This window comes from Bos grunniens, chromosome 1 (assembly GCF_055505025.1).
Source record: "Bos grunniens cultivar Pamir isolate PY7600 chromosome 1, Bosgru_T2T1.0, whole genome shotgun sequence".
Taxonomy (NCBI): domain Eukaryota; kingdom Metazoa; phylum Chordata; class Mammalia; order Artiodactyla; family Bovidae; genus Bos; species Bos grunniens.
In genome coordinates, this window is record NC_141165.1 from 81,322,121 (window position 1) to 81,350,021 (window position 27,901).

A 27,901-nucleotide genomic window follows, 5' to 3' on the forward strand; every position below is an offset into this window, starting at 1 on the left:
GATATTCTAAGACATTTTGGATTTCTGATCAAGGTGGTGACTTTGTAGATCAGATATTTGGTGGAGCTTTGCAGAAAATCTTGAGTTACACTGTTCTGGTCTTTGTGGAGTTTTTTATTAAAAAGGTAGCTTTCTGTCTTTCTGTAATGTTTATGGAAGGGTAATTAATCTTGAAAACATCTTTCTGTTACTAGACTTCTTAAGACTCCCCCTCTACCTCCCTCTTTTTTTGTCTCTGTCAATTTTGATTCGTTTTCCATTCACCTTATACTTATTAACATTTTCTAATCTTCAGGATTATTTAGCAGCCTGCAGCTCCAGTATTCTTGCCTGGAAAATCCCACGGACAGAGGAGCCTGGCAGGTTGCAGTCCTTGGGGTCACAAAGAGTTGGACACGGCTGAACGACTGAGCACAATTGTAGAGGACTTCTGAGGACATGAGACAGTTTTTTCAAATGAATAACTCAGGGGATTAGCTCCAGATTCTGAAAATTCATGCCAGCACTTTAGTGCACAGTGTGTTCTGCTTCAAAACACCATGTACATCCTATGTACCCTGTCAGGTTGATTAGTTTAACAAACATGTCCTCATGTATACACATTTTTCATAGCCCTGAGGTCTAATCTGAAAGTGCCACATATTTAACTATGTGATTCTTGGCATGTTATCCCAACTTTCAGAGCCTTATTGAGTGATGTGCTTAATTGTCATCTAAAGGAACCAACAGTTAACCACCTTCCTGAGTGTACAAATTTTCCAGTATTCTAGGAGTCTGTCAGGTCATTATCCTTTCCATTGTAATACATCTGAAATCTGGATGTTGGGAACAGAAACCCTTTGCTGTCACTTAAGGCTGTGTGGGTATATGTGAAGCTTCTTAGCTTTGTTTTGGTGGAGAATCAGGATGGATCACACCTCCAAAAAATACAGAATTTCATGGCACATTATTTACACTAGTCATTTTTCTCAGGAGCCATCCTTTCCATAGGGATTTATCAGAAAATTATTATCCTAGGCACTGGGATAAACATTAGCAAGAAGATCATAAGATATTTTTCTGCCTTTCAGGGTCTTGAATGTTTGCTGGGGAAAGAAATGAATACATGTATTTATAATATGATTAGTCCTCAAGTATTATGTTTATTACATTTTATGAAATCATTGGGGAAAAGAGCATAAGTAAATCTGCTGGGTTTTGCAAAGTGTCAGTTGTGATGGTTTTGGTTGTATGTCCTGTAGGATTGGGTTCATAAAGAGGTGACATTTGGAAAGGTGCCACAGGCAGAAAGGAAAGGGTCCCTACCTCCACCATGTATATAGTGGTCACTGAATTCCCCTCAGACTTACATGGCTGTCCTGTTCTGTGTGTTTCACACCCACACTGACCAACCAAGAAAAACTCAAACCAAAACCAATAACCATAAAAATCCCCAAACAATTGACACATTGGTTAATGATACTTGGTGCCCTGATCAGTTGTACAATATGTGGAATGAAAATCTTTGCCTTTCACAAAGGAATTGCAGAAATCTCTATGTACTTTGTGGGTAGTTTAGTAAGTAGGGGTAATTATACCAAGGGTAGTAAGTACAGGAAGGTGGATCTGATTTAATTACCATATTTTATAGATTTCTGCTGAGAAGGATCCTCTGTCTCCCAGACAGATGGAGTAACCGTAGTAAATTGGAAAGAACAGGGGATTTGGAGACTTGAGATCAGAAAAGTAACACTTCTTTCCATTGGCTACTTTTGAGCAGGAACAAAGTAAATGAAAATGGAGCAGCTGTGCTGTTAACATCAGCCAAAATTAGGTGCCACTGTGTTCTCTCTGTCATATTGTACCTCAATTTTGTTCATTACCACAAGATGGAAATTAGAATCACTAAAAGTCAGAGAAGGGTCAAAGGTTTCAGTTACCATTTATCCCTGAAAAATCAATTGCTCAAGCATTATTCAGATGTTATTCTAGTTGTTTTCAGCTTTCTACCTGAAAGTGGGAAATTTCACTTTTCAGAGTGATCCAGGGACTCAACACTATTTTGAGGCTCCTAATTTTGGGGTTTTTGGGGACTCATAATTGGGGCAAGTGGTTAGGAGAGTGTTTCCATTAAGAGACAAAGCTGAGCCTCTCTAAGAAGCTGATGGTGGTGGTGATGGATGGGGGTTGGTTTTGGAGTTGGTTTCAGTGGTGGTGATGTTGATGTCGCCTTACTACCTGGACATAAACTTTGCTGGGATTGAGAGTATGGAAGATTTGGCATTAGGATGAGGTCTGTTCACAGTTTACCTGCATCCCATTTCTCTTCTACTGAGGCAGTTTTATTAAAACTTTAAATACAGGGAAGAGACTCTTCTTTAATGGTTTAGAGACATTTCTCTTGTAGGGCAGTGAACAAGAACTTAGTGACTTACATATGCTATCATTTCTTAGTTAAAATTGTCTTTAACAACTATTAGACACATTAGTCTGAATTCATTAATACTATCTTACCAAAGGAAAGGAAAGCCATTGATTTTTGGATGGAGATAGGGGAAGGTTGTTAGATCCCAGAGGGAGATTTTCCTTGGAATTTCCCACTGCAGTTACTACCTAGGGTTTTTCTTATAGGTCATCTGTGAAGCACTGTACAAATGACAGGAATTTTATTTTTTTTTTTTGTCCTTGCTTTTCAAAAGTGAACATAGGCCAACTGTGATTGTTAGTGAGACAAAGTAAACTATGTCCCATTTTTATTGCTCTATTTTAAGACTTGGAATCCACCTTCTGACCTGAATTTTATTTCGTCCTCAATTTCAAAGAACCTAACTCATATTTGTCTTATCTTAATTAGTATTTAATAATACCACTCTTTTCTGACATACTTAAATATAGACCCATTTCTTCTACGAGTTCTTTGAACAGAAGTATTTGAGGCGAGAATAGTTCAGTTTGGTTTCCAATTCATGTGCTCATTTGTTGTGTTATTTTGGTCAAGGCACTTTATTTTTCTGAGCCTTAGTTTCCTCATAAATAAAGTGAGGATACTGGTAAAACCTCTATCTTCAGAAGGTTAGGAGAGGTAGGTGTGAAAGTGCAGTGTGATCCCCAAAGTACTCTATCAGTGTCAATTGTAGTTGACTGTTATTACCAATTTTTTTTTTTTTATTACCAACTTTTCAAGACAAAACATCTTCCCCATGCATAGAATGTGTACCCGTGTGTACAGAGAAAAGGAAAGCAAGCCTAAACCCAGCTCTCAGTATTGAGTATATATTCCATCTGCTACTAATAGCATTTACACTAAAACAGAATAATTCACAAAATTATACCAGAACATAAAAGGTAATACAGACAGTTGAAAGATATAGTTTCTAGTGAATGTATTACTAATCTAGGCATTTTTATGTGGGAGGAAGCTTGTTAAGATTGAGTCATAGCAATTGTATTTTCAGAATGTTAGCAATGTGGGTAAAAAAATGACAAAGGGGAATGACTTCTTTACTCCTCTTTTAGTTTGTATGGTTAAATGGTCCCTCTGCTAAGAATGCTTACCACTTAAACCTTTCTGTGACATTGGCTTTGTATCTTAGCTACTTTAAGGTTTCCTCATACAGCATTGCAGGTCACTTCCACTCCTTGTACCTGTCCCTCCCCTTCACCCCCCTTCATAACAAGCATAACTGCTCCATTGTTCTGCCTCCAAAGAATTTTCTATAGGTTTTTTTTTTTTTTTTTTTTATTCTTCCAATTTTATTTTATTTTTTAAACTTTACATAATTGTATTAGTTTTGCCAATTATCAAAATGAATCCGCCACAGGTATACATGTGTTCCCCATCCCGAACCCTCCTCCCTCCTCCCTCCCCATACCATCCCTCTGGGCCGTCCCAGTGCACCAGCCCCAAGCATCCAGCATCATGCATCGAACCTGGACTGGCAACTCGTTTCCTACATGATATTTTACATGTTTCATTGCCATTCTCCCAAATCTTCCCACCCTCTCCCTCTCCCGCAGAGTCCATAAGACTGTTCTATACATCAGTGTCTCTTTTGCTGTCTCATACACCGGGTTATTGTTACCATCTTTCTAAATTCCATATATATGCGTTAGAATACTGTATTTATGTTTTTCCTTCTGGCTTACTTCAGTCTGTATAATAGGCTCCAGTTTCATCCACCTCATTAGAACTGATTCAAATGTATTCTTTTTAATGGCTGAGTAATACTCCATTGTGTATATGTACCACAGCTTTCTTATCCATTCATCTGCTGATGGACATCTAGGTTGCTTCCATGTCTTGGCTATTATAAACAGTGCTGTGATGAACATTGGGGTACACGTGTCTCTTTCCCTTCTGGTTTCCTCAGTGTGTATGCCCAGCAGTGGGGTTGCTGGATCATAAGGCAGTTCTATTTCCAGTTTTTTAAGGAATCTCCACACTGTTCTCCATAGTGGCTGTACTAGTTTGCATTCCCACCAACTGTGTAAGAGGGTTCCCTTTTCTCCACACCCTCTCCAGCATTTATTATTTGTAGACTTTTGGATCGCAGCCATTCTGACTGGTGTGAAATGGTACCTCATAGTGGTTTTGATTTGCATTTCTCTGATAATGAGTGATGTTGAGCATCTTTTCATGTGTTTGTTAGCCATCTGTATGTCTTCTTTGGAGAAATGTCTATTTAGTTCTTTGGCCCATTTTTTGATTGGGTCGTTTATTTTTCTGGAGTTGAGCTGTAGGAGTTGCTTGTATATTGGTTTTTATGTGTGTTTGCGTCACTTAGTCATGTTTGACTCTTTGTGACCCCATGGACTGCAGCCCACCAAGCTCCTCTGTCCATGGCATTCTCCAGGCAAGAAAACTGGAGTGGGTTGCCATCCCTTTCTCCAATAGGTCTTTATAACCTTTATCAAACTTATTGTTTTGTCTGTTAACCTGTCACTTCCACCTCCTTGATGACTTGTAAATGACTTAACCCTTCTAATAATAGAATTCAGTAAATGTTTGTTGAATAACTGTGTTAACTAGGTGAATACTGTGCCATTTATTTATTTAAGGGGATCCACGGATGAGTGAGAATCATCTTTCTTTTTGAGGAAAATAGGTGAGAGATCTATAAATCTTACTTCCCATTTATAAGACTTGCTTGCTTTTATGTAAACTGTTCCACTGTATATATGTACATATCTGAATTTTAAAAATCACTAAAACTCTGTTCTTTTCATGGGAAAGGAAGAGGTTTCTAGTTTTTATTTGAATGTTTGGATAATTTTACAAGCCTCTGTGATGCTGTCATCAAAAACAGAGCTTAATTCTTTTTATTCATAAGATATCATCTTCGTCCTTTGTCTATGAAACTCTGACTTTTTTTGACCAGTTTTTCTTCCTTTTTTTTCTATTAATGAGCATCTCCATCTCCTGAAGTCTTACTTTATGCTATATCCAGGACTAATTGGGTGGAATACATAGAGACTGCAGGGTTGGATGAGAATGGAGAATGATGCAGTTGGCTGTTCCTGGCAAAAAGATAGCCTGAGATTAGGGTGAATGAGAATGAACATGGGAGGGAAAGGTTGAGAATAGGGAGGGTAAAAGCCCAGGGTCCAGTGGTTCCTCTTAAATGTGCCTGCAGGGAAACAGTCAGATAAGTTGATGCTCTTTATTCTCAGTACAGTTTCTAGCTGTTTGCTTCAAAGTAGGTTAGAGGAGGAGCAAAGATCCTGTCTGAACTTGTCCTGACTGAGTAGTGTTTTCTGTAATTCCCAACCTGGTTACTGATTTACAAAAGTGGCTGGTTGTGTGACTTCCCCATCTTGAATTAGAGTAGAAATGCAAAGAATGTAGAGGCTGATTTTGAAAGGCACTAGGGAGGACTATCACAGTAATCCAAGTCTATGCCCCAACCAGTAACGCTGAAGAAGCTGAAGTTGAACGGTTCTATGAAGACCTACAAGACCTTTTAGAACTAACACCCAAAAAAGATGTCCTTTTCATTATAGGGGACTGGAATGCAAAAGTAGGAAGTGAAGAAACACCTGGAGTAACAGGCAAATTTGGCCTTGGAATACGAAATGAAGCAGGGCAAAGACTGATAGAGTTTTGCCAAGAAATGCACTGGTCATAACAAACACCCTCTTCCAACAACACAAGAGAAGACTCTATACATGGACATCACCAGATGGTCAACACAGAAATCAGATTGATTATATTCTTTGCAGCCAAAGATGGAGAAGCTCTATACAGTCAGCAAAAACAAGACCAGGAGCTGACTGTGGCTCAGACCATGAACTCCTTATTGCCAAATTCAGACTTAAATTGAAGAAAGTAGGGAAAACCACTAGACCATTCAGGTATGACCTAAATCAAATCCCTTATGATTATACAGTGGAAGTGAGAAATAGATTTAAGGGCCTAGATCTGATAGATAGAGTACCTGATGAACTATGGAATGAGGTTTGTGACATTGTACAGGAGACAGGGATCAAGACCATCCCCATGGAAAAGAAATGCAAGAAAGCAAAATGGCTGTCTCGGGAGGCCTTACAAATAGCTGTGAAAAGAAGAGAAGTGAAAAGCAAAGGAGAAAAGGAAAGATAAAAACATCTGAATGCAGAGTTCCAAAGAATAGCAAGAAGAGATAAGAAAGCCTTCTTCAGCAATTAATGCAAAGAAATAGAGGAAAACAACAGAATGGGAAAGACTAGGGATCTCTTCAAGAAAATCAGAGATACCAAAGGAACATTTCATGCAAAGATGAGCTCGATAAAGGACAGAAATGGTATGGACCTAACAGAAGCAGAAGATATTAAGAAGAGGTGGCAAGAATACACAGAAGAACTGTACAAAAAAGATCTTCACGACCCAGATAATCACGATGGTGTGATCACTAACCTAGAGCCAGACATCCTGGAATATGAAGTCAAGTGGGCCTTAGAAAGCATCACTACAAACAAAGCTAGTGGAGGTGATGTATAATATCATGTATGAAACGAGTCGCCAGTCCAGGTTCGATGCACGATACTGGATGCTTGGGGCTGGTCCACTGGGACAACCCAGAGGGATGGTATGGGGAGGGAGGTGGGAGGAGGGTTCAGGATGGGGAACACATGTATACCTGTGGCGGATTCATTTCAATATTTAACAAAACTAACACAATATTGTAAAGTTTAAAAATAAAATAAAATTAAAAAAAAAAAAAAAGAAAGCATCACTACGAACAAAGCTAGTGGAGGTGGTGGAATTCCAGTTGAGCTATTCCAGGTCTTGAAAGATGATGCTGTGAAAGTGCTGCACTCAATATGTCAGCAAATTTGGAAAACTCAGCAATGGCCACAGGACTGGAAAAGGTCAGTTTTCATTCCAATCCCAAAGAAAGGCAATGCCAATGAATGCTCAAACTACCGCACAATTGCACTCATCTCACACGCTAGTAAGGTAATGCTTAAAATTCTCCAAGCCAGGCTTTAGCAATATGTTAACTGTGAACTTCCTGATGTTCAAGCTTGTTTTAGAAAAGGCAGAGGAACCAGCGGTCAAATTGCCAACATCCGCTGGATCATGGAAAAAGCAAGAGAGTTCCAGAAAAACATCTATTTCTGCTTTATTGACTATGCCAAAGCCTTTGTGTGGATCACAGTAAACTGTGGAAAATTCTGAAAGAGATGGGAATACCAGAACACCTGACCTGCCTCTTGAGAAATTTGTATGCAGGTCAGGAAGCAACAGTTAGAACTGGACATGAAACAACAGACTGGTTCCAAATAGGAAAAGGAGTTCGTCAAGGCTGTATATTGTCACCCTGTTTATTTAACTTATATGCAGAGTACATCATGAGAAACGCTGGACTGGAAGAAGCACAAGCTGGAATCAAGATTGCCGGGAGAAATCTCAATAACCTCAGATATGCAGATGACACCACCCTTATGGCAGAAAGTGAAGAGGAACTCAAAAGCCTCTTGATGAAAGTGAAAGTGGAGAGTGAAAAAGTTGGCTTAAAGCTCAACATTCAGAAAACGAAGATCATGTCATCCGGTCCCATCATTTCATGGGAAATAGATGGGGAAATGGGAAACAGTGTCAGACTTTATTTTTCTGGGCTCCAAAATCACTGCAGATGGTGATTGCCGCCATGAAATTAAAAGACGCTTACTCCTTGGAAGGAAAGTTATGACCAATCTAGATAGCATATTGAAAAGTAGAGACATTACTTTGCCAACAAAGGTCCGTCTAGTCAAGGCTATGGTTTTTCCTGTGGTCATGTATAGATGTGAGAGTTGGACTATGAAGAAGGCTGAGTGCCAAAGAATTGATGCTTTTGAACTGTGGTGTTGGAGAAGACTCTTGAGAGTCCCTTGGACTGCAAGGAGATCCAAGCAGTCCATTCTGAAGGAGATCAGCCCTGGGATTTCTTTGGAAGGAATGATGCTAAAGCTGAAACTCCAGTACTTTGGCCACCTCATGAGAAGAGTTGACTCATTGGAAAAGACTCTGATGATGGGAGGGATTGGGGGCAGGAGGAGAAGGGAGCTACAGAGGATGAGATGGCTGGATGGCATCACTGACTCTATAGACGTGAGTCTGAGTGAATTCCAGGAGTTGGTAATGGACAGGGAGGCCTGGCGTGCTGCGATTCATGGGGTCGCAAAGACCCCATTCAGTCAGACAGGACTGAAGGACTGAAGTGAACTGAGGGAGGATGTATAAGAAATTATGGATTAAGCAAGTAGTACTTCGGTATAAATGAGATGATGATTTGGAAGTTTTTAGTAAACCTTAAAGGCTAACTCTCTGTGTGTTGCAGCATAGCTTCATGCAGGTAGGGATTCTTGTACATATTTGTAGTCATGGAAGATCTTCTAGGTTCTTTTCTAGCTCAGGCCTTACCCATATTTTATGGGTACCAGTTTAGCCTCTACTGTAATAAGATTGAAGGTCAAATAACAATAATTGAATGTATTTCAGCCTTACTTTTTAAATATTAAGAAATGATTGACACGAGTCTTAGTAAGTTAATCATAAGTTCATAAATTCCTTGGCTTATTATGATATGTCATATATGTCATCATGTGTTTGGTTTAGTAGTGTGTGCTGCTACTGAAATAAAAGATGTGAATTTTATAAGTTTTTATATTGTTTTTATATTAACAATTCTGGTTGTAGAATTTAAGTGTAATATATATAAAACATTACAAAAAGTACAGAAAACATAGAAAATAAACATATATAAAATATACCATAACAAACCCCAGGAACCTACCACCTGAATTTAATAGATATTAATATTTTTCCTTATTTGCTTCAGTCTTCTCTGTAAAACAGTGGAACAGGGTATGTGGTAAAGGCACACTTGCTCATGTACTTGTGTCTCTGGGGTCACCACTGTTCTCGATTCAGTTATATCACTGCCAAATACTAAAAACTTATGTTTTTTCTACAGGCATATGTATCCATAAACATATTTTTAATGTCATGCTGACTTCTTCACATGGTTATCCACATGGAAAACTGCACTAATTTTATAATTTTTATTTTATTCAGCATAATATTAAAAGTATAGAAAAAATATATTTTTGACAGAACTTTTTGCCCTAATAACATAAATTGAAGTGGCTTTTAAACTTTTTTGAATGTAATTGCAGAATGATAATTTTTTACATTGTGGCCTAATGCATGTTGCATACGCATGTATGTGTATGTAAAGCTGAAAAAGATTTCTCCAAACCATAGTTTCCTCTACTGTGTGTGATATACTCTATTTTCCAGGTTGGTCATTCTGAAATGCTTGTCCCAGGCTCAATAAATTGCTTTTATAATCTAATAATAGATTGCCATCCATGGTTTGAAAAACATTAGTAATCTAAAAAATTAGTCTTAATCTAAAATTAATACTGCCTTTAGTTTGCAAATAATAAAAACTTTTGTAGTTTAATAAATGTGCTTCAGATAGTAAGGTAGTGTGACTCAGCGGTAAAGAAACCATCTGCAGTTCAGGAGACACAGGAGATGTGGGTTCAATCCGTGGGTCAGGAAGATCCCCTGGAGGAGGAAATGGCAATCCACTCCGGTATTCTTGCCTGGAAAATCCCATGGACAGAGGAGTCTAGTGGGCTACAGTCCATGGGGTCACAAAGAGTCAGACACAACTGAGCAACTGAGCACTCGTATTAAAATAGCATTCTTCTGCAAGAGGTTTGATTACATTTATTTTGGCTAACTCATTCTGAATAGTTGTTTTCTATGAAAAATATCCATGCATGTCTAGCCATTTAATTAATTGATGTTAATTATTAATAGCTAAGTGTTTTAGAGAAAGCATCTTAGTCTTTGTATCTCCTTTCAGTCTGTCCTGACTGTGGTCTTCCATGAGTCCAGGAGGGCTGTCATGGCGTCAAGAACAGAAGGAGTTCTTGCTTGCCCAAAAACTGACTCCCAGCCCTGCCACCAACAGTCTGTGTATAAACCCTTAATAAGTCCTTTCTTCCTTGTGGGCCTCATTTCCTCACCTATTAAACAGAAGGTTTAACTAGCTCTTCTTAAAAGTAGGTTCATTCTGTGATATATGGGAGAACTTTGACCTGGGCTTCAGTTACTAAAATTTTATGAGAATATATCTGGTGTGAAAGAATAGGACTTTCTATTGAAATTGCTGGTTTTGAGGTTGCATTTGAGCCAGGGGTCAGCAGGTCATATTTGGTTTAATATGATTTTGAGACAGAAATGATTTTCCATCATAAAGCCTTTTCAGAGTAATCTGATGTCTCCAAGCTCTGCCTGCTTTTTGGTTTTATCATCTCTCAACTAGGGACAGGGCTGTGTGAATGTGTATGTGAACGTTCGTAAGTGCTAAGAATGGCAAAGGAATATTTCTGCATTCTGTTTTAATTAAATGTCCTTACAAACAAAACCAGAGCTGCAGGAAAAAAATCTGTAAACTCTGGTAAAAGCCCTGGAGGACAGGTTCTTGAGTCTTACACATGGCAGGCATCTGAGGCTTTGGGAACTTTGCTCTTTAATGTGAGGTACATGTTTGGAATAGAGTAAGGATATATCACCTAAGCCACACATCCTTAAACAGAACAGTATTTTTCATGACAAGAGTCCTTCATGTGTGTGTTTGCTTTAAGAAACAGTTTTAAATTACAGTTTGGGTGGAATGAACCTTTAAGACCATCTCTTCCTATTGGTGTCTAAAAAAATAGTCCAGGAAATACTCTGGGTGGCTGTCCCGGTGGAGGCAGTTAGTGGCAGATGCTTGGTTCCAAGGTTCTTACTGTCTTTTGGTTTGCGGATTCTTTTTAGGTATCTCTACATTTAGAGAAACCTAGAGAACCAGTTCTAACTCATGTGTGAAAGTGTAGACCCACTGAATGTGACTACATTTTAAGTAGAGATCTGCTCTTGCCTGAGGGGCTAATAAAGGTATGTTTTTCCCTGAGAGGATCAGGATAAACGTAAGTCTCTGGGAGAGAATCTGCTGAACCCCAGATGGCTGAGACATAAGCTCTGTGTGTGTGTGTGTGTGTGTGTCACTGCAGTACTTGCCCTCCCTTTATAGACATGGATTAGAATTTCCGGACCTCATCCTTAGGCCAGGATCTCACCATTATTTTGTTACTTTGTTGTACACCTGTACATGGCATTGAGCAGGTACTATCTGGATTTGTGTGAATGAAGACTTCTTACCAACTAATTACTCTTTTGTACATTGCCAGTTATAAAGTTGATCATCCTGAACTATAAGAATGGATTCTTTGAAGTCCTGAACAAAGCCTTTTTCTTTTTGTGTTGAAGCGCTACTAATGAGCTTTTCTGTCTGCCCTTCTCCATCCTCTGCAGTGTGCCGAGATTTTGCTGTCCTGGAGGACCACACCTTGGCCCACAGCCTGCAGGAACAAGAGAGTGAGTAATAGCCCCCTGCAAGCTCCTCCAGTTTTCTTTTTTAGTGGTAGCCTTGAGGCAGATTTCTTGCGGTGAGGCGGGGAGAAGACAGAGTCATCAGGCTACACCACCCATCATCCCAAGGGATCTGTCTAGGCAGGTGACACCTTGGTGAAGAATGCACTTTTCCGTGTTTTGAAGTGAGACAGCTGCTGGGGATGAGAAGACCGTTGGGTGTATCGGAGGAAAAGAGGGACTTGAGCCATTTCCTTTGCTTTAATGTTGTAGGAGGGATACAGTGGTTATATGTGGATCAGGAGTATATAGAAGGCTGGCATAAGAATAGGGGTCCAAATACCTTTACTTAGATTGGTAAAGATACCAATTGGTAAACATACCTAGTGGTATCTAGATTTAGAGTTTTCTGAATATTTATGTATGTAATTATGAAAAGTAAATCTAAGTTATATGTGTTATACAAAAGTACATATATGTGAACTTGTAATTTGTGTGTCAGTATAAAAATCAGGTGTTGAAAAATGTAGTTTTTAAATGAAGTGGCAACTTGTGGAACAGGAGGAGCACCGGCCCTGGCTTTAGATGGTTTGAGTAGAAGTTTAGGCACTGCCACTGCTGACCAAATACTCATGATTTAACCTTTCTGATTCTCTTTTTCCTTAATGAAAAGATGAGAATGCCAACTCCTGTGCTGCGTATTATGCAGCATTACTAAGTGTATACGTGGAAATGATGGCTGTGAAGTTCTTTTTAATTGAAAGGCTCTTCTTAAGTTTATTCTTAAGTTTATTACGAATAAGCCAAAGCATTGTAATTCCTCTCTCCAATCTTCTGTCCAGTTGAGCATCATTTGGCATCGAATGTTCAACGGAACCGTTTGGTCCAGCATGATCTGCAGGTGGCTAAGCAGCTTCAAGAGGAAGATCTGAAAGCCCAGGCTCAGCTGCAGAAGCGCTATAAAGACCTGTGAGGACTTGGGGAGTGGGAGAGCATTGTGCCAGGACTGGTTTTCAGGGGAGAGCACTTTCTGTCTGTCCCTTTGATTCCTTTCACTATTAGATTATAAATCCTACAGTGACGATCCCATAGTTTTTTTGATTTATAAAAATTGTCTTTGTTGTTGGGATTCCTTTGTAGGTTTTGGGACATGCAGTTTCTGGTAGGACTTAGCACTTTTCACTGATGGCTTTGAGCCATTTGGTCGAGCTCTGTGTCTCACTTTTCCTTAACTGTGCGATGGGAAAGTGATCTCTGTCTCCTCTACCTCCTGTGGTTTTGGGGGGAATCTAGCAAAATACTGGATGTCACAGAATTTTCTGAAGTCTACTGGGTTCCTTTACTATTTCCTAGTAATGTTTGTTGCTCTTATTTTCCTTGAACCCCTTGCCTTTTGGGGGAGGGGCATGCCACTTGACCTGTGGGATCTTAGTTCCTTGAGGGATCAAACCCATGCTGTAGCAGTAAAAGTGCCAAGTTCTAACCAGTAGACTGCCAGGGAAGTCAAGAACCCCTTGCTTTTTATATGGAGGCAGAATCTTTTGGAAAGTTCTGAATTGTACCCTCCGTTCACTTCATAACTTCAGTGTCTGACCAAAATTACTTCTCCATCTCCTCCTAAATAGAGAGATCATGTCTAAGGTCTGTTCCATCATAATGACTTTTTAAACTTCTTTTTTAATGTTTTGAAAGCTCACAGAATACATCTCTTCTTTGAGAGAGGTTCCTGTACTTCAATCTGTAGTGGTAGACTTAACTACAAAATCATTTTGAGAAGGAAGGAGTAAAGGAAGAGGTGAAGGGACCCTTCTATTTAGTTTATTTGTCTTATTTAAATAAACATGAGAGCCTATTACTTTTCCATCTTTGAGGAAGGGTTTTTCTGTTATTTGCAGAGAGGACTTTATTCATTATTTTATTCAGTTTTCTTATTTTGTTCATAAACATTCTTATTGACTCTTGCTAAATAAAATAACCCTTTCAACCATGAAAGGCACCAGAGAACACACATATGAATAAAAAATAGCCATTGTTTTTAAGGGACTCAGGGAAAAAACTCTGAGCACTTGCCAAAGTGACTTGAAAATTCATGAAGAATTCCATATTTTTAAAACTAGATTAATAAATACTTTTTTATCAGTTCAAAAAAGTGAGTGAATGAAAAGAGGATATAGAAATAATGAATGAGTAGATTTTTATTTTCAGTTCTGTGGTTTGGATGGTTCAGAATCCTATAATATTGTATCTATAATATGAAGTCATTAGATCCCAAAACTTTTGCAGCTAATAAGACAACATGAGAGGGCATGATTCACTGGTTAATAGTGGCAGGACCGGAAATCAGGTCTCCAGGTATCTTGTCCAGTAGTTTTCCTACTAGTGACCAAAACAGCTTGCCGTTTCCACTTCCGGCCTGCGCTCTCTCATGTGTTCCCTTCCCGCTTCCTGTCCGATGTGCACGTTCTACATGTACATACACATCCCTGTATGTGCGCCTGTCTGCTTTCATCTCCAACTGTCTATGTCCAAACATGTTGAAAAGGACCATTTCCTTATACAAACAAGAATAGTGTTCATCCCCTCACTTTTGTTAGAATAGAATGTGTGGATTTCTATTCCTCCAGAGAAGTTAGGATATTACCGCCACCCCCGCCCCCAACACTTTTCAGGTACCAAAGGCTGCTTTTAAACAGGGAGTATACAACCAAGACTAGATTTGTTGAATACTCTAAAGTTCAACTGGCAGGGCAAGAATAAAAGGGAATATTGGTTTAGCAAGTGAACTGCATGTGTAAGCCACAACTGTAGTTTTGTTCCAGCATCTTTTAGATACTAAGCTCTAAGCATATGTATATCGCTTCAGGTAACAACTAAAGGTTGTAAGGGCCATGTAAACACTGGCTCCCCAGCATTATCACACTCTATAGAGTTATAAGCTGCCTGTTAACTTTTCCTGGGTTCAGGAAGATCCCCTGGAGGAAGTCATGGCAACCCAGTCCAGTATTCTTGCTTGTAGAATCCCATGGACAGAGGAGCCTGGTGGGCTACATTTCATAGGGTTGCAAAGAGTTGGACACAACTAATGCAACTTAGTCTAGTCTGACTGTTCCTGAAACCTGAAACCAAAAGACCATCTCTGTGATACCCAAACCCCATTTCTTGTTGAAACTGCTGTTTCATTTGTGCTGTTTGTAAGGACATGTTTCTCCCCACAAAATGATGTGTCTGGTTTCTCCCAGCAAAGTATATTGTGGGGTTCTGAGTACAGGATGGAGATTTATTTAGTTTTGTGTCCTCAGTGTTGAGCATGGTGCCTGGATGACAGCACATGTTGCGTGAGTCCTTTTTGAATCCATGAATGCCAGTACAAAACAAAACTATGGGAGCAGCAGCATTACAACCTTTGGTTGCCTTAGTGGCCTGAGTGTTAAGAAAACTGACATGAGCCACAGAGGTTTCTCCTGGCACCTGAAGCTGTGGAATATACATCCACCCCCCCATTTTTAAAGTTTTATTGAATCTGAAAAAAATGTACTTAATTAAAAATATATAAAAATTGTTTTGAAGTCATACCACCACCTCTAAGTGACCACAGTATTACTGACATTTTAGTGAATTCACTCTTACTTTATGTGTACTTTGTGCATACTTGGATATTTGTGGATCTTATTCTCATAGTGTATATCTCCTTTGCAGAATCTTGAGGGACTGTGGTGGTGGTTTAGTCACTATGTCATGTCTGATTCTTGCAAGCCCACAGACTGTAGTCTTCTAGGCTCCTCTGTCCATGGAGTTCTCCAGGCAGGAATACTGAAGTGGGTTGCCATTTCTTTCTCTAGGGGATCTTCCCGACCCAGGAATTAAACCTGGGATATGATCATACAGAAAAGGCCAGGAGCTTTCCATTATAGTATCTGGGGATCATGTTCTGATTCTACCACTTATTTTCTCTGTGACCTTAGGGAAGTGATTTTACTACTCTGGGCCTCAAGTTTTTCTAGCTATAGGATGGGATGGTATTGACCTCTTTGCATCATTATTGTAAGGATTAAGTGAGATAAAAATATGCCCTGGCTCTTAGTGAGTATTCAGTAAATTGTGTTGTGGTTAGAAAAATCATTCCTTGTGTTCTCCATTCATGTTGTTTTCTCCTTTGTTTTTCAGTGAACAGCAAGACTGTGAAATTGCTCAGGAGATTCAGGAGAAGCTGGCTATTGAGGCAGAGAGACGACGCATTCAGGAGAAGAAGGATGAGGTACAACTTGTTTAATGCCCCTCCACCCCATGGAGGAGGGCTGCTCAGCTCTGACTCTCTGTGTTCACAGGCTCAGTGTAGGGTTGCTGGCCGGGCAGGAAAACTTTCCCCTTTTTGGGGTGCATTGTCCAAGGGTTGCCCCCTCCATGGACCACTGTTTATTGCCCTTTGGTCGTTGTTTAAGTGGTAAAATCTTAAAAGATGACAACGGTTAATTTGACAAAAGGTGTGAATTCGTTTCTGTAGGCTGCTGTAACGAATCACTACACGCATGGTGGCGTAAAACAATAGAACTTGGTTCTCTCACAGTTCTGAAGGTTGCATGTTGAAATTAAGTGTTGGCAGGGCAATGCTACTTACTAGGGGAGACCCCTTCTTTGCCTCCTCTTAGCTTCTGGTGGCTCTTGGCCGTCTGCGTTCCTTGCCTTGTGGTTGCATCATGTCAGTCTTTACCTTTGTTGTCACATGGCCTTCTTCCCTGTATCTTTTTGTCCTCTTGTTGTCTTGTAAGGACACCAGTCATTGGATTGAGGGCCCACCCTAATAGAGTATGATCTTCTCTTAAATAATTCTGCCTGAAAGTCCCTATTTTTAAATAAGGTCATGTTCTGAAGTTCTTGATATAAATGAATTTTTAAGAGATAATTCAGCTCCATACAAGATACCTGCCTATGGGTTATTCCCACAACTTTAGGGAGAGCAAACCTTGAATGTAGCCTGAACAGGAGTCATGGACTGGTCATTGGTCTCCCTCTTTTTTGTTAGTGGGTTCACTTTCCTATGATACCCTGCCTCAAAACAGTGATCTATTTAATTCTGTATATATTTTTAAATTATATTGTCTTTAAGCTGAAAATGACTAAAATTAGCAGTAGTATATGGTTTGTAAAAAGACTTGAATTTTACTTACTGATCATTGCTTTTGTGTTATATTTTCAGCATTTCTTAAAAACAGTTCCTTTTTCATTGTGTTGACGCTGTGTCTGCTTTTTTAATACCTATTCTGCTATTCGTGACCCTTGTCTTAACTTATAATAAAGAAAAAAAATGATTTATCATTTTTAATAGTAGAATGACCATATGATATTTTGTGTACTGAGAAATTTTGTGTACTCTCCTGGGCACACTGGCACATGCAGTCACCCTATTAAATAAATATTTCAGGGTTATTAGTGAACCAGTCTGCATCTTCTCTTTCTCCTACTGAGCCACTCTATTACTCTGGAACTCCTTGTTCAATGCCAGGCAAGTGTGAGACACCTGGTGTGAGTTTATTTAGCTATTGTTTCAAGAAACAAACCATGATTATGTGATGATCAGAATTGTAAGTAAAAAAGAGGGATTCCTTTTCATCCTTCTGTTATCACACAGGAGCTCTTTCTTACTGCAGGATGTGTTGCTTCTCTATAGTCAAGACTTCCTTGGAGATGAGTCTGGAAGCTGAAAGAAGTGATTATGTTTTATAGACAGGAAAGCGTCTATTTTAAAAATCACAGAGTAATGAAGTTGGCTTCTTATAAATGCTCCTGGTGTCCTATAATATTTTTTCTTTCCGTTCAGGCAAAAGCAGTATTGGGGAAAACAAAATACTTTATTTTATGCCTGTGGAATCTAAATAGCAATCACAATAAATAATCTCATTGTTATACTATATAAAGTATACAGTGTTGTGAATAACTGCATTTCTCAGATGAAGAAATTAAGTGTTTAAGAAGTATATGAATGACTGGTCCCGGCTATAGTAAGATGCCAGAGAAATGTCTCTGCAGTTCTGACTGCCTCCGACCTGGGTATACTGTGACACAACACGGAACACATAAACTATGGAGTTTGAATCTTATCTGTTTAACTTTTAGCTGAGACTTCCATCGTCTCATTTAGCCATGTAGCCCCTCAGGTTCCAAACTAAAGAAGTCATGATAACTCTACATTACCCTAAAGGGCTGCTGTGAAGTTTAAAATCATGTATTTAAGGTCTGTGCTACATATTAAGTTAATAGTTGTTCTTTCCTTTTTGCTTTCTTGCCCGGTGTTTCCCCCACCATTCTCCCTTTGTAACAACTCTGATTTGTGCTGAATTAAAAGGTGGGGGTGAAATAAGCAGAGTTAAGTGTATTCCGATATGGTATGATTTGAGGAATCTTTAGGGGTTTTCTTGCCTTTGCAGGCCTCCTGTTACCTCCACTACTGTTTGACCTACTGAAATGTTTCCCCTTGTCCAGTGCAGTGGAGAGATGAGATGAGAAATCTAGTTGTGGAGGTTTAGTGAGACTAGCCTTTAAAAACTCAAGACTTTTTTTTTTTTCCAGACGTTTTTGACTTTTCGCTGATGCTTTAGTTTAGAATATGGCTGTCCTATCAAGAGATTCTTTAATTGTAGAAAACTGTGACTTCCAGCTGACTAGACTGTTTTAATATTAAATAAAAATTTGCATTATTCAAGTTTGATGTTGAAGGATGTATGATAATGCTTATTTGTTTATTTTAGTCCAAGGCACCTCATAGGGGAGACCGAAACAACAGTGCTAATTTTTCTGATCAACATTGCATCACCTGTTACTCATCAACTGTCCGGATTCTTTGTTTTGTTTTGTTTTTCCTCTCTCTGTGCTCTTCTGCTTCCTTGTAGAGTCTGCTTAACTAATAAGTTCTTACCCAGCAGCGGGGCTTTGGAAAACTCCTCTCTGAATTTTCACCCAGATCTCTTTTTACAGATTTTTGGAGTCAACTCTCTTTTGTAGCTTATAATCATCCAGAACAACCTAATGTAGAATTCAAGGTCCTTTCCTCTTGGGATAGATACTTTTTTCTGAACAACATTGTTCATGAGAAGTAGAGTTATACAACTTTCTGTGGGTGAATTAGCATGTCTAACTTTGTTGTTGTATAATATTATTGTGTTTTTTAACAGAGTACAAATGTAGGCAGGTAGCATTTCCATTGGGGAGACAGATGTAGAAGAGTTTAAAAAGATCTGTATTCTTACCACCACTGTGGCCCCTTCCCTTCCTTCTTCTTTTTCCTCGTTCCCTCCTCTTTCCTTCCTTGCTGTCTTCCTTGCCTTTTTTTTTAACTCTTACGTGGTGTCTTGAATATCGTAGTAGTAGCATTTCTTTCCTGGCGCCCTGTTGAAGGAGCATGTACCCTTTGTAATACTGGACTGAGTTTATGGGAGTACTTGCCTCATAATCACATGAGTTTGTGGTTAATATGGGTGGACAGATTTTATTGGGATCTTTCTCTTTGGTCACAGGTTTAGCATTTGTCAGTATTGTTTAATCAAGCCAAGAAATGTGTTTTTAGTTGATTTAATTTAGTTATTCTTAAATAACTAAAAAAATAAATAACTAAAAATCCTTAAATAGCTAAAGAGAGTTCCAGAAAAACATCTACTTTTGCTTTATTGACTATGCCAAAGCCTTTGACTTTGTGGATCACAACAAGCTCTGGAAAATTCTGAAAGAGATAGGACTACCAGATCACCTGACCTGGGAAAATTTCCTGAGAAATCTGTATGCAGTTAGAACTGGACATGGAACAACAGATTGGTTCTAAATCGGGAAAGAAGTACATCAAGGCTTCTTGTCACCCTGCTCATTTAACTTATATGGAGAGTACATCATGCAAAATGCTGCGCTGGATGAAGCACAAGCTGGAATCAAGATTGCCAGGAGAAGTATATCAATAATGTCAGATACTCAGATGACACCACTCTTACGGCAGAAATAAGAGCCTCTTGATGAAAGTGAAAGAGGAGAGTGAAAAAGTTGTCTTAAAACTCAACATTCAGAAAACTAAGATCATGCTATCTGGCCCCATTACTTCATGGCAAAAGATGGGAAAACAATAGAAACAGAGAGACTTTATTTTTTGGGCTCCAAAATCACTGCAGATGGTGACTGCAGCCATGAAATTAAAAGACGCTTGCTCCTTAGAAGAAAAGCTATGACTAACCTAGACAACATATTAAGACAGTATATTAAAAAGCAGAGACATTACTTTGCCAACAAATGTCTGTCTAGTCAAAGCTGTGGCTTTTCCAGTGGTCATGTATGAATGTGAGCGTTGCACTATAAAGAAAGCTAAGTGTCAAAGAATTGATGCTTTAGAACCATGATGTTGGAGAAGACTCTTGAAAGTCCCTTGGACTACAAGGAGATCCAGCCAGTCCATCCTAAAGGAAATCAGTCCTGAATATTCATTGGAAGAACTGATGCTGAAGCTGAAGCTCTAATACTTTGACCACCTGATGTGAAGAGCTGACTCATTAGAAAAGACCCTGATGTTGGGAATGATTGAAGGCAAGAGGAGAAAGGGATGACAGAAGATGAGATGATTGGATGATATCACTGACTCGATGGACATGAGTTTGAGTAAGCTCCGGGAGTTGGTGATGGACAGGGAAGCCTGGTGTGCTGCAGTCCATGGGGTCACAAAGAGTCGGATGTGACTGGGTGACTGAACTGAACTGAACTTATTCTTAAATAAAACTCTTAACTACTTTGTGTATATGTGAATATTGATTTGTATATGTGAATATTGATTTATATATGTGCCTTTGAACCTAGGTATAAATATGTGTGAATGTGAAACTATTTTTAGGGAAAGCCTTTTTTTTCCCCTTGAATAAATAGTATCATGGCCAACCATGTAATGAAAAGTCTGTGGCACTAATCCAACAATTTGGAGCCATTTATAATGTGAACTATTCAGGGATGAACTTAGTAACCAATTTACATTAAAAATTAATCTAGTGTGAGCCATGGTACTTTTTCATAGCATTCTTAATGTGACTAGAAATTCATGGTCTAAAAATATATTTATGTAAATTGGTAGTATCTAGAAAATAGCTCAGGTAGTAATAATTTAAGCTACTTATTTTTTTCACTATGTTGTGGCACTTTAAAAATAAGTTTACACATACATAGCCAGACAGGGGGAGTGAGTGGGAGGCCTCTGGTTGAGAAAATTCTTCTCTCCTTTTATCCTAGTTATATTGGTGTTTTTACAGCCATGAATTTGGTACTGTCCTGTTTTTCTGGTCTTACAGAGTGACCCTTTTGGGATTATACCTGATTTGCATTTCCTACTGAGTTAGATGTTAATATAGTAATTGCTAGGTAATAAAAAAGTTTAGCAATCTAATGGAATGGCTTTCCTTTTTTTTGTTCTTCTGATAGTCATTTGACAGTCACATTTTCACATCTCCCTTAGATTGTCTTTATGCCCAAGATTTTCTCATTTTGAATCCCACTGCTATTATGATAGAGGTGAAAACCTTAAGGGAGAAGTAACCCTGATATATAAAATTGTATAAACCATAAAAGTACCCAAAGGGATCCAACAGTTCAGTAATTTGTCTTCTATTTGAGAAAGTTGCATGGGGCTCCTCTGCACCTTACTGTGTGAATGTCTGTCTTAGAGCAGTCATCTTTGCATGTCTTACATTATGTTAATCATTTTGCTTCTAGCACCTAACAGACAAGGACATTAATGATAATGACCATGTATCTTATTTCTCTGTAGGAGGTCTCTAGCAGAATATGTGAGCCATTGAAAGGAATTGGTGAATCTGTTTTCTTGACATAGCATTCCTGTAGCATTCCAGGAATCCTTTTTTTGTTTGTTTACCTTTGTTTTTATTTATTTATTTTAATTGGAGGGTAATTACTTTACAATATTGGTTTTGCCATACATCAACATGAATCCACCACAGGTGTACACGTGTTCCCCATCCTGAACCCCCCTCCCACCTCCCTCCCCGTACTATCCCTCTGGGTCATCCCAGTGCACCAGCCCCAAGCTTCCTGTGTCATGCATTGAACCTGGACTGGTGATTCATTTCATATACGATATTATACATGTTTCAATGCCATTCTCCCAAATCATCCCACCCTCGCCCTCTCCCACAGAGTCCAAAAGACTGTTCTATACATCTGTGTCTCTTTTGCTGTCTCACATACAGGGTTATCGTTACCATCTTTCTAAATTCCATATATATGCATTAGTATACTGTATTGGTGTTTTTCTTTCTGGCTTACTTCACTCTGTATAATAGGCTCCAGTTTCATCCACCTCATTAGAACTGATTCAACTGTATTCTTTTTAATGGCTGAGTAATACTCCATTGTGTATATGTACCATAGCTTTCTTATCCATTCATCTGCTGATGGACATCTAGGTTGCTTCCATGTCCTGGCTATTATAAACAGTGCTGTGATGAACATTGGGGTACACGTGTCTCTTTGAATTCTTGTTTCCTTGGTGTGTATGCCCAGCAGTGGGATTGCTGGATCATAAGGCAGTTCTATTTCCAGTTTTTTAAGAAATCTCCACACTGTTCTCCATAGTGGCTGTACTAGTTTGCATTCCCACCAACAGTGTAAGAGGGTTCCCTTTTCTCCACACCCTCTCCAGCATTTATTGCTTGTAGACTTTTGGATAGCAGCCATTCTGATCGGTGTGAGATGGTACCTAATTGTGGTTTTGATTTGCATTTCTCTGATAGTGAGTGATGTTGAGCATCTTTTCATGTGTTTGTTAGCCATCTGTATGTTTTCTTTGAAGAAATGTCTGTTTAGTTCTTTGGCTCATGTTTTGATTGGGTTGTTTATTTTTCTGGAATTGAGCTGTAGGAGTTGCTTGTGTATTTTTGAGATTAGTTCTTTGTCAGTTGCTTCATTTGCTATCATTTTCTCTTATTCTGAAGGCTGTCTTTTCACCTTGCTTATAGTTTCCTTTGTTATGCAGAAGCTTTTAATTTTAATTAGGTCCCATTTGTTTATTTTTGCTTTTATTTCCAATATTCTGGGAGGTGCGTCATAGAGGATCCTGCTGATATTTATGTCGGAGAGTGTTTTGTCTATGTTCTCTAGGAATTTTATAGTTTCTGGTCTTACGTTTAGATCTTTAATCCATTTTGAGTTTATTTTTGTGTATGGTGTTAGAAAGTGTTCTAGTTTCATTCTTTTACAAGTGGTTGACCAGTTTTCCCAGCACCACTTGTTAAAGAGATTGTCTTTTCTCCATTGTATATTCTTGCCTCCTTTGTCAAAGATAAGGTGTCCATAGGTGTGTGGATTTATCTCTGGGCTTTCTATTTTGTTCCATTGATCTATATTTCTGTCTTTGTGCCAGTACCATACTGTCCAGGAATCCTTAACTCTGCCTTTACTTATGTTCACAGCTTCCCATTTTCCAGAGTTGAGTGTTATTTTAATAAATGTGTTTACTTAGAAAGTCTTCTGTGAGAGGAGAGGAGGGAGCCTTAAGAGGGAGCAGATATATGTATAATGATGGCTGATTAGTTGTATGGCAGAAGCCAGCACAACATTGTAAAATAATTTTCCTCTAACTAAAAAATAAATTAAAAAAAGAGAAAGTCTTCTGCACAACAGTTATTTCTGCATATTAACCCAAAGTAAGTCTACCTGATTAATATTATTAATTAAAAAATAATTGAATGTGACCTCAGAAGGATTTTGGAGTTCTTTTAGATTTGTTTTTTCCCCAAGTTATATTTTGTCAAACACTAATTTAGTAAGGTTTATATATATGTATATATTTTATGTAACAAAAAGACTTATGTCACAAAATAAATTTGGAAATTCTGGGGTTGCAAGAAGATAACATTACTTTTCTTTCATTAGAATGTTAACATGAGCTAATATGTTTAGAGAATTAGATATAATACATGTTTTCTGTTGAATGTTTTTTATTTTTTGGTGAACTTTTGATACCAGTGTTCTCAGAAACAGGTTGGGAAATGCTGTTATAGACCAACCTTTAACAGGAAGGAAGCAGAGGATCAAGGAGGTTGTTTATGTCAGGGATGACTAAGCTGCATCCAAGCATGGTGACTAATAATTGCTGTCTTTAGCTTGTTTCAGGGGAGATTTTTTTTTTTTAATTGAAATCACCTAACTAAACCCACTGTGCAGTAATGTTGGAAAGCAGGGAAGAGAGCTGACCTGGCTGAGCCATGGTTTATAGTATAACAGCAGATTCCCGTTGAAATCCTTTTTCCTTTCCCACCTTAAGTACAGCTAGCTGTTCTTGTCAGCCAGAAGAAGCTTACTCATAAAAAAGGAGCTGAGATGTTAAAAGAACAAAGGTTTGAGTGCTGAGATGCATGACACATTATGATTATTATTTTTCTACTTGGTTAAAAGCACTCCTTTTGACCATCTAATACATTGTACAAAATGGGTATCACTTTGTTTCTCTTTGGTTCATTTTTGGCTCTTCACATTGAGAAAGTGCCCTATTACTATGTATTCATTAGGAATAAATTTGATAGTAGGAAAGCAATTATAAAGTCCCTTGGAGGGCAGTTTAATAACTTTGGCTGACAGTTGGACCTGGTAGTTTTCCTCTATATTTTTATTCAGTTACATAAAGGGAGACTTTTGTTTTCAGGAAAACAAACCACTTAAGAAAATGTAGTGTTGGGTGTTTAGTCAACATGACAACTCAGGGAAGTGTTTACATTTTCTTCCTACTTTCATAGTAAGATGTATATGGATTTAGGAAATTCTGAAATAGATATTAGTGTGAGGAGAATAAATTATCTTGTCACACCCCTCCGTAACTGGTTACTTGATTGTAACGCATAAATGTAATGAACCTGGCACAGAGGAGGGCACCCAGTAACATTTCCAGATTATTACAGTGTGTGTTGGGATGTCAAGACATTTGACTTTTAAGGTTCACTAGCTCAGACTCTTCATTTTACAGATAAAGAATTTAGGCCCAAAGAAATTCATTTTAATAGTTAATGTTTTTCTTCCAATGTCTCTGAAGCATCTCTGACTTGAACTGGAACTTACCAAATATATGTATATATTTACACAGTTTCATGAGAAATTTCCAGCATAGAAGTCAGTTACAGAATATATGTTAATAATATAAATTTGAATTTAAGCCTATTTCGTGAACATTAAAAGCTATGTACGTGGATGTGTGTGTGCTTACATGCATGCTCAGTCACTCAGTCGACTTTTGTCCGACTCTTTCATAGTTTGTAGCCTGCCAGGCTCCTCTCTCCATGGAATTTTCCAGGCAAGAATACTTGAGTGGGTTGCCATTTCTTCCTCTAGGGGATCTTCTTGACCCAAGGATCGAAGCCAAGTCTCCTGCATCTCTTGCATTATCGGGTGGATTTTTTACTGCTGAGCCACCTGGGAAGCCTTCCAAGAATACTGATAACCTCTGCTAATTCATCTAGCCTCAGCATCCAACTTTTTTCTACACTGATATAAGAGAAAATTAAGTCATTCAGATGAATTTTATTTGCCTTGCAGTCTTAGTATATTCTTCATTTGACTTATTCAGAAAAATGCAGAAAGAATGGTGATTAATTCTTGCCTCAGAAGTAAGCCCCTCAGAACTGCCTGTGATTTTTATTACCATTTGTATCAGTGAGTACTGTTGCCATATTTGTAAGATCTTTAAGAACCTAGTAACATCTAGGGATATTCTTTTTTAAAAAGTATACATAAACAAAGTTTACGTGCTATTTTATTGGACCTTTTATAGAAATAATCTTCAAATTCCAAACTCTATCTCCAGCTCAAAATCTTTAGGAACTTTTCACCCCTTACATTATAGACCAGACTTTTAACAATTGACCTATAAAGGGTGCCTAGCATCCAGCCTCTGTCTGTTAAACCTCATCTTTCTCTAACACCCCACATACAGTGTTCTAATTGGACTATTGGTTGTTTTCTAGAGTGATGCCCATTAAAATATTTATAACTTTGCTCGTGTTGTTCTCAGCAAAGAATATCTTCCCTTGCCTGTTGGAATCCAGTTCTTTGTTTAAAACCTAACATTAATGCAAAGCCTTGAACTAATTCATATAAGCAGAAGTAGTATTCCCTTTTTTCTGCACTCATAGACATTTTCCCCCTTTTTTCTGAGGCATTTACAATTTGATTGTGTTATAGTTATTTGTGTATTGCTTTGTTTTCAAAGTGGGGTGGTGATTTTTTAGGGGATGAAATCAGAATGTTATTTGCCACTCAGCAGCTGCTGAAAACTTGCCTGGAGATGGAGCATAGGAGAGACAGGAGGAGGACTGTTTTCTGTTTTGTTTTTTTTTAAGTAAGACAGCCATCCTCTAATGCAAAGTTAAATCACAATCAGTTGAAAGATTCTTTAAAAAACTTTTTTTAAATGGAATGAAATCAGTGTATATATACATTACTATATATAAAATAAACAGCTAATGGGAAGTTAATGGAGCTCAATGTAGCAGTCTGTGACAACCTAGAGGGGTGGGGAGGAGGTTCAAGAGTGAGGGGACATATGTCTGCTTGTGGCTGATTCATGTTGTTGTATGGCAAAAGCCAACACAACATTGTAAAGCAGTTATCCTCCAATTTAAAATAAATTTTAAAAAAGGTTATAGATTATGGCAGTCTTCCTCATTCAGACTTAGTGAATCATCATCTTGGAAAAAGGGCCCATAAATATGTATTTTAAAAATTCTGTTCCATAACCAGTTTTAGGAATAGTATATGGATATCTTCAGGTTGAGTTAGATTTAAATTTAGTTAAAAAACCTTTCTCCCTCATCTGTATCTTGTGCGCTTCCTGTTAAGCAGTCGTCTTTGACATTTGGACAATGTGAGCATAATACCAGAAGGTCTAGAAGACCATAGGCAGAGCCACAAAAGCCTGGGAGTGGAATGTCAAACCACTGACCAGTAGGGTTACTGTATGGCGTTTGTTCTTTCTCTGAAGTATTTATTTTTCTTCTCTCTGTATTTGCAGGACATTGCTCGACTCTTGCAAGAAAAGGAGTTACAGGAAGAGAAAAAGCGAAAGAAACACTTTCCAGAGTCTTCTGGAGTCAGTGCTTATGGTGATAGTTACTATTATGAAGATGGAGGTAACAATTCCTGTCTTTAGACTCAGTTGCAAGACACTCTTTAAATTTGTCTGTAGTGACTCTAGGGCCCATTTAGATTGTGGTGAAATTTTATCTTATCTAATGAATCCATCTGTTCTTTAGATGGATGACCGGAGTCATTTTTATGGCTGTAAAATGTGAATATAGTTTAGCAAAATCTGACATGTGTTCTTTTGCATTGTTGCTACTTAGAATGTTATATTACATTCTAAGCACATAAACTAGGGTATGGAAAAATGGCAAATGAGTCTCTGCCTCAAGGAAATCTGGGCAGTACTGTTTGAAGCCTCGAAGTAGCATAAATAATAAAGGAGGTACAGCATTTATAGATTACTGGATACCAAAGCTTTTTTCCCATGCCTCTTATCTTTTAAACCTAGGCCAATGGATTATCCTGCTGGTGACAAAATTGAATATTATGATTTTCTGTTGAGGTTTCGCTTTTGATGCTTTCTTTGCTATTTCTACCATATAGAAAGTTTTCTGAGAGAGAGAGATCCCTTCTCTAGTGCCTGCTTCTGCAGTGTGGTGGTGGTGTGGTGGTGGTGGAAGCACTTGTGGTAATGGTGATTCTTTATCTTAAAAGTGTGTTGGGAAATGAGTATTTGCAAGTATTATTTAGTTCTTTTTAATGACATGTCAAAGGAAGGCTATTTCCTATAGTTTAATTTAGTGTCAGTATTTAACTGTAGTTCAGCTTGGAGACCATGTGCTGTGCTGTACATAGTCGCTCAGTCGCATCTGACTCTTTGTGACCCCATGAACTGTAGCCTGCCAGGCGCCTGGAGATTGCCTGGGGATTCTCCAGGCAAGAATACTGTAGTGGGTCACCATGCCCTTCTCCAGGGGATCTTCCCAA

The 27,901-nt window shown here is 38.4% G+C and overlaps 1 protein-coding gene across 3 annotated transcripts in view; it reads left to right on the plus strand.

The window, feature by feature from the left end:
- Nucleotides 1-27,901, plus strand: part of CCDC50 (coiled-coil domain containing 50) — an 80,188-nt gene that overhangs the window by 23,901 nt on the left and 28,386 nt on the right. For all 3 annotated transcript variants that reach the window (XR_015133981.1, XM_086319608.1, XM_086319616.1), the window contains exons 2-5: nt 11,816-11,878; nt 12,715-12,841; nt 16,037-16,127; nt 26,904-27,021. Coding sequence is in view for 2 of the 3 variants with exons in the window: in XM_086319608.1 (XP_086175734.1) it covers nt 11,816-11,878; nt 12,715-12,841; nt 16,037-16,127; nt 26,904-27,021 (399 nt within the window). In the remaining variant the exon portion in view is untranslated. The remainder of the gene's footprint in view (nt 1-11,815; nt 11,879-12,714; nt 12,842-16,036; nt 16,128-26,903; nt 27,022-27,901) is intronic.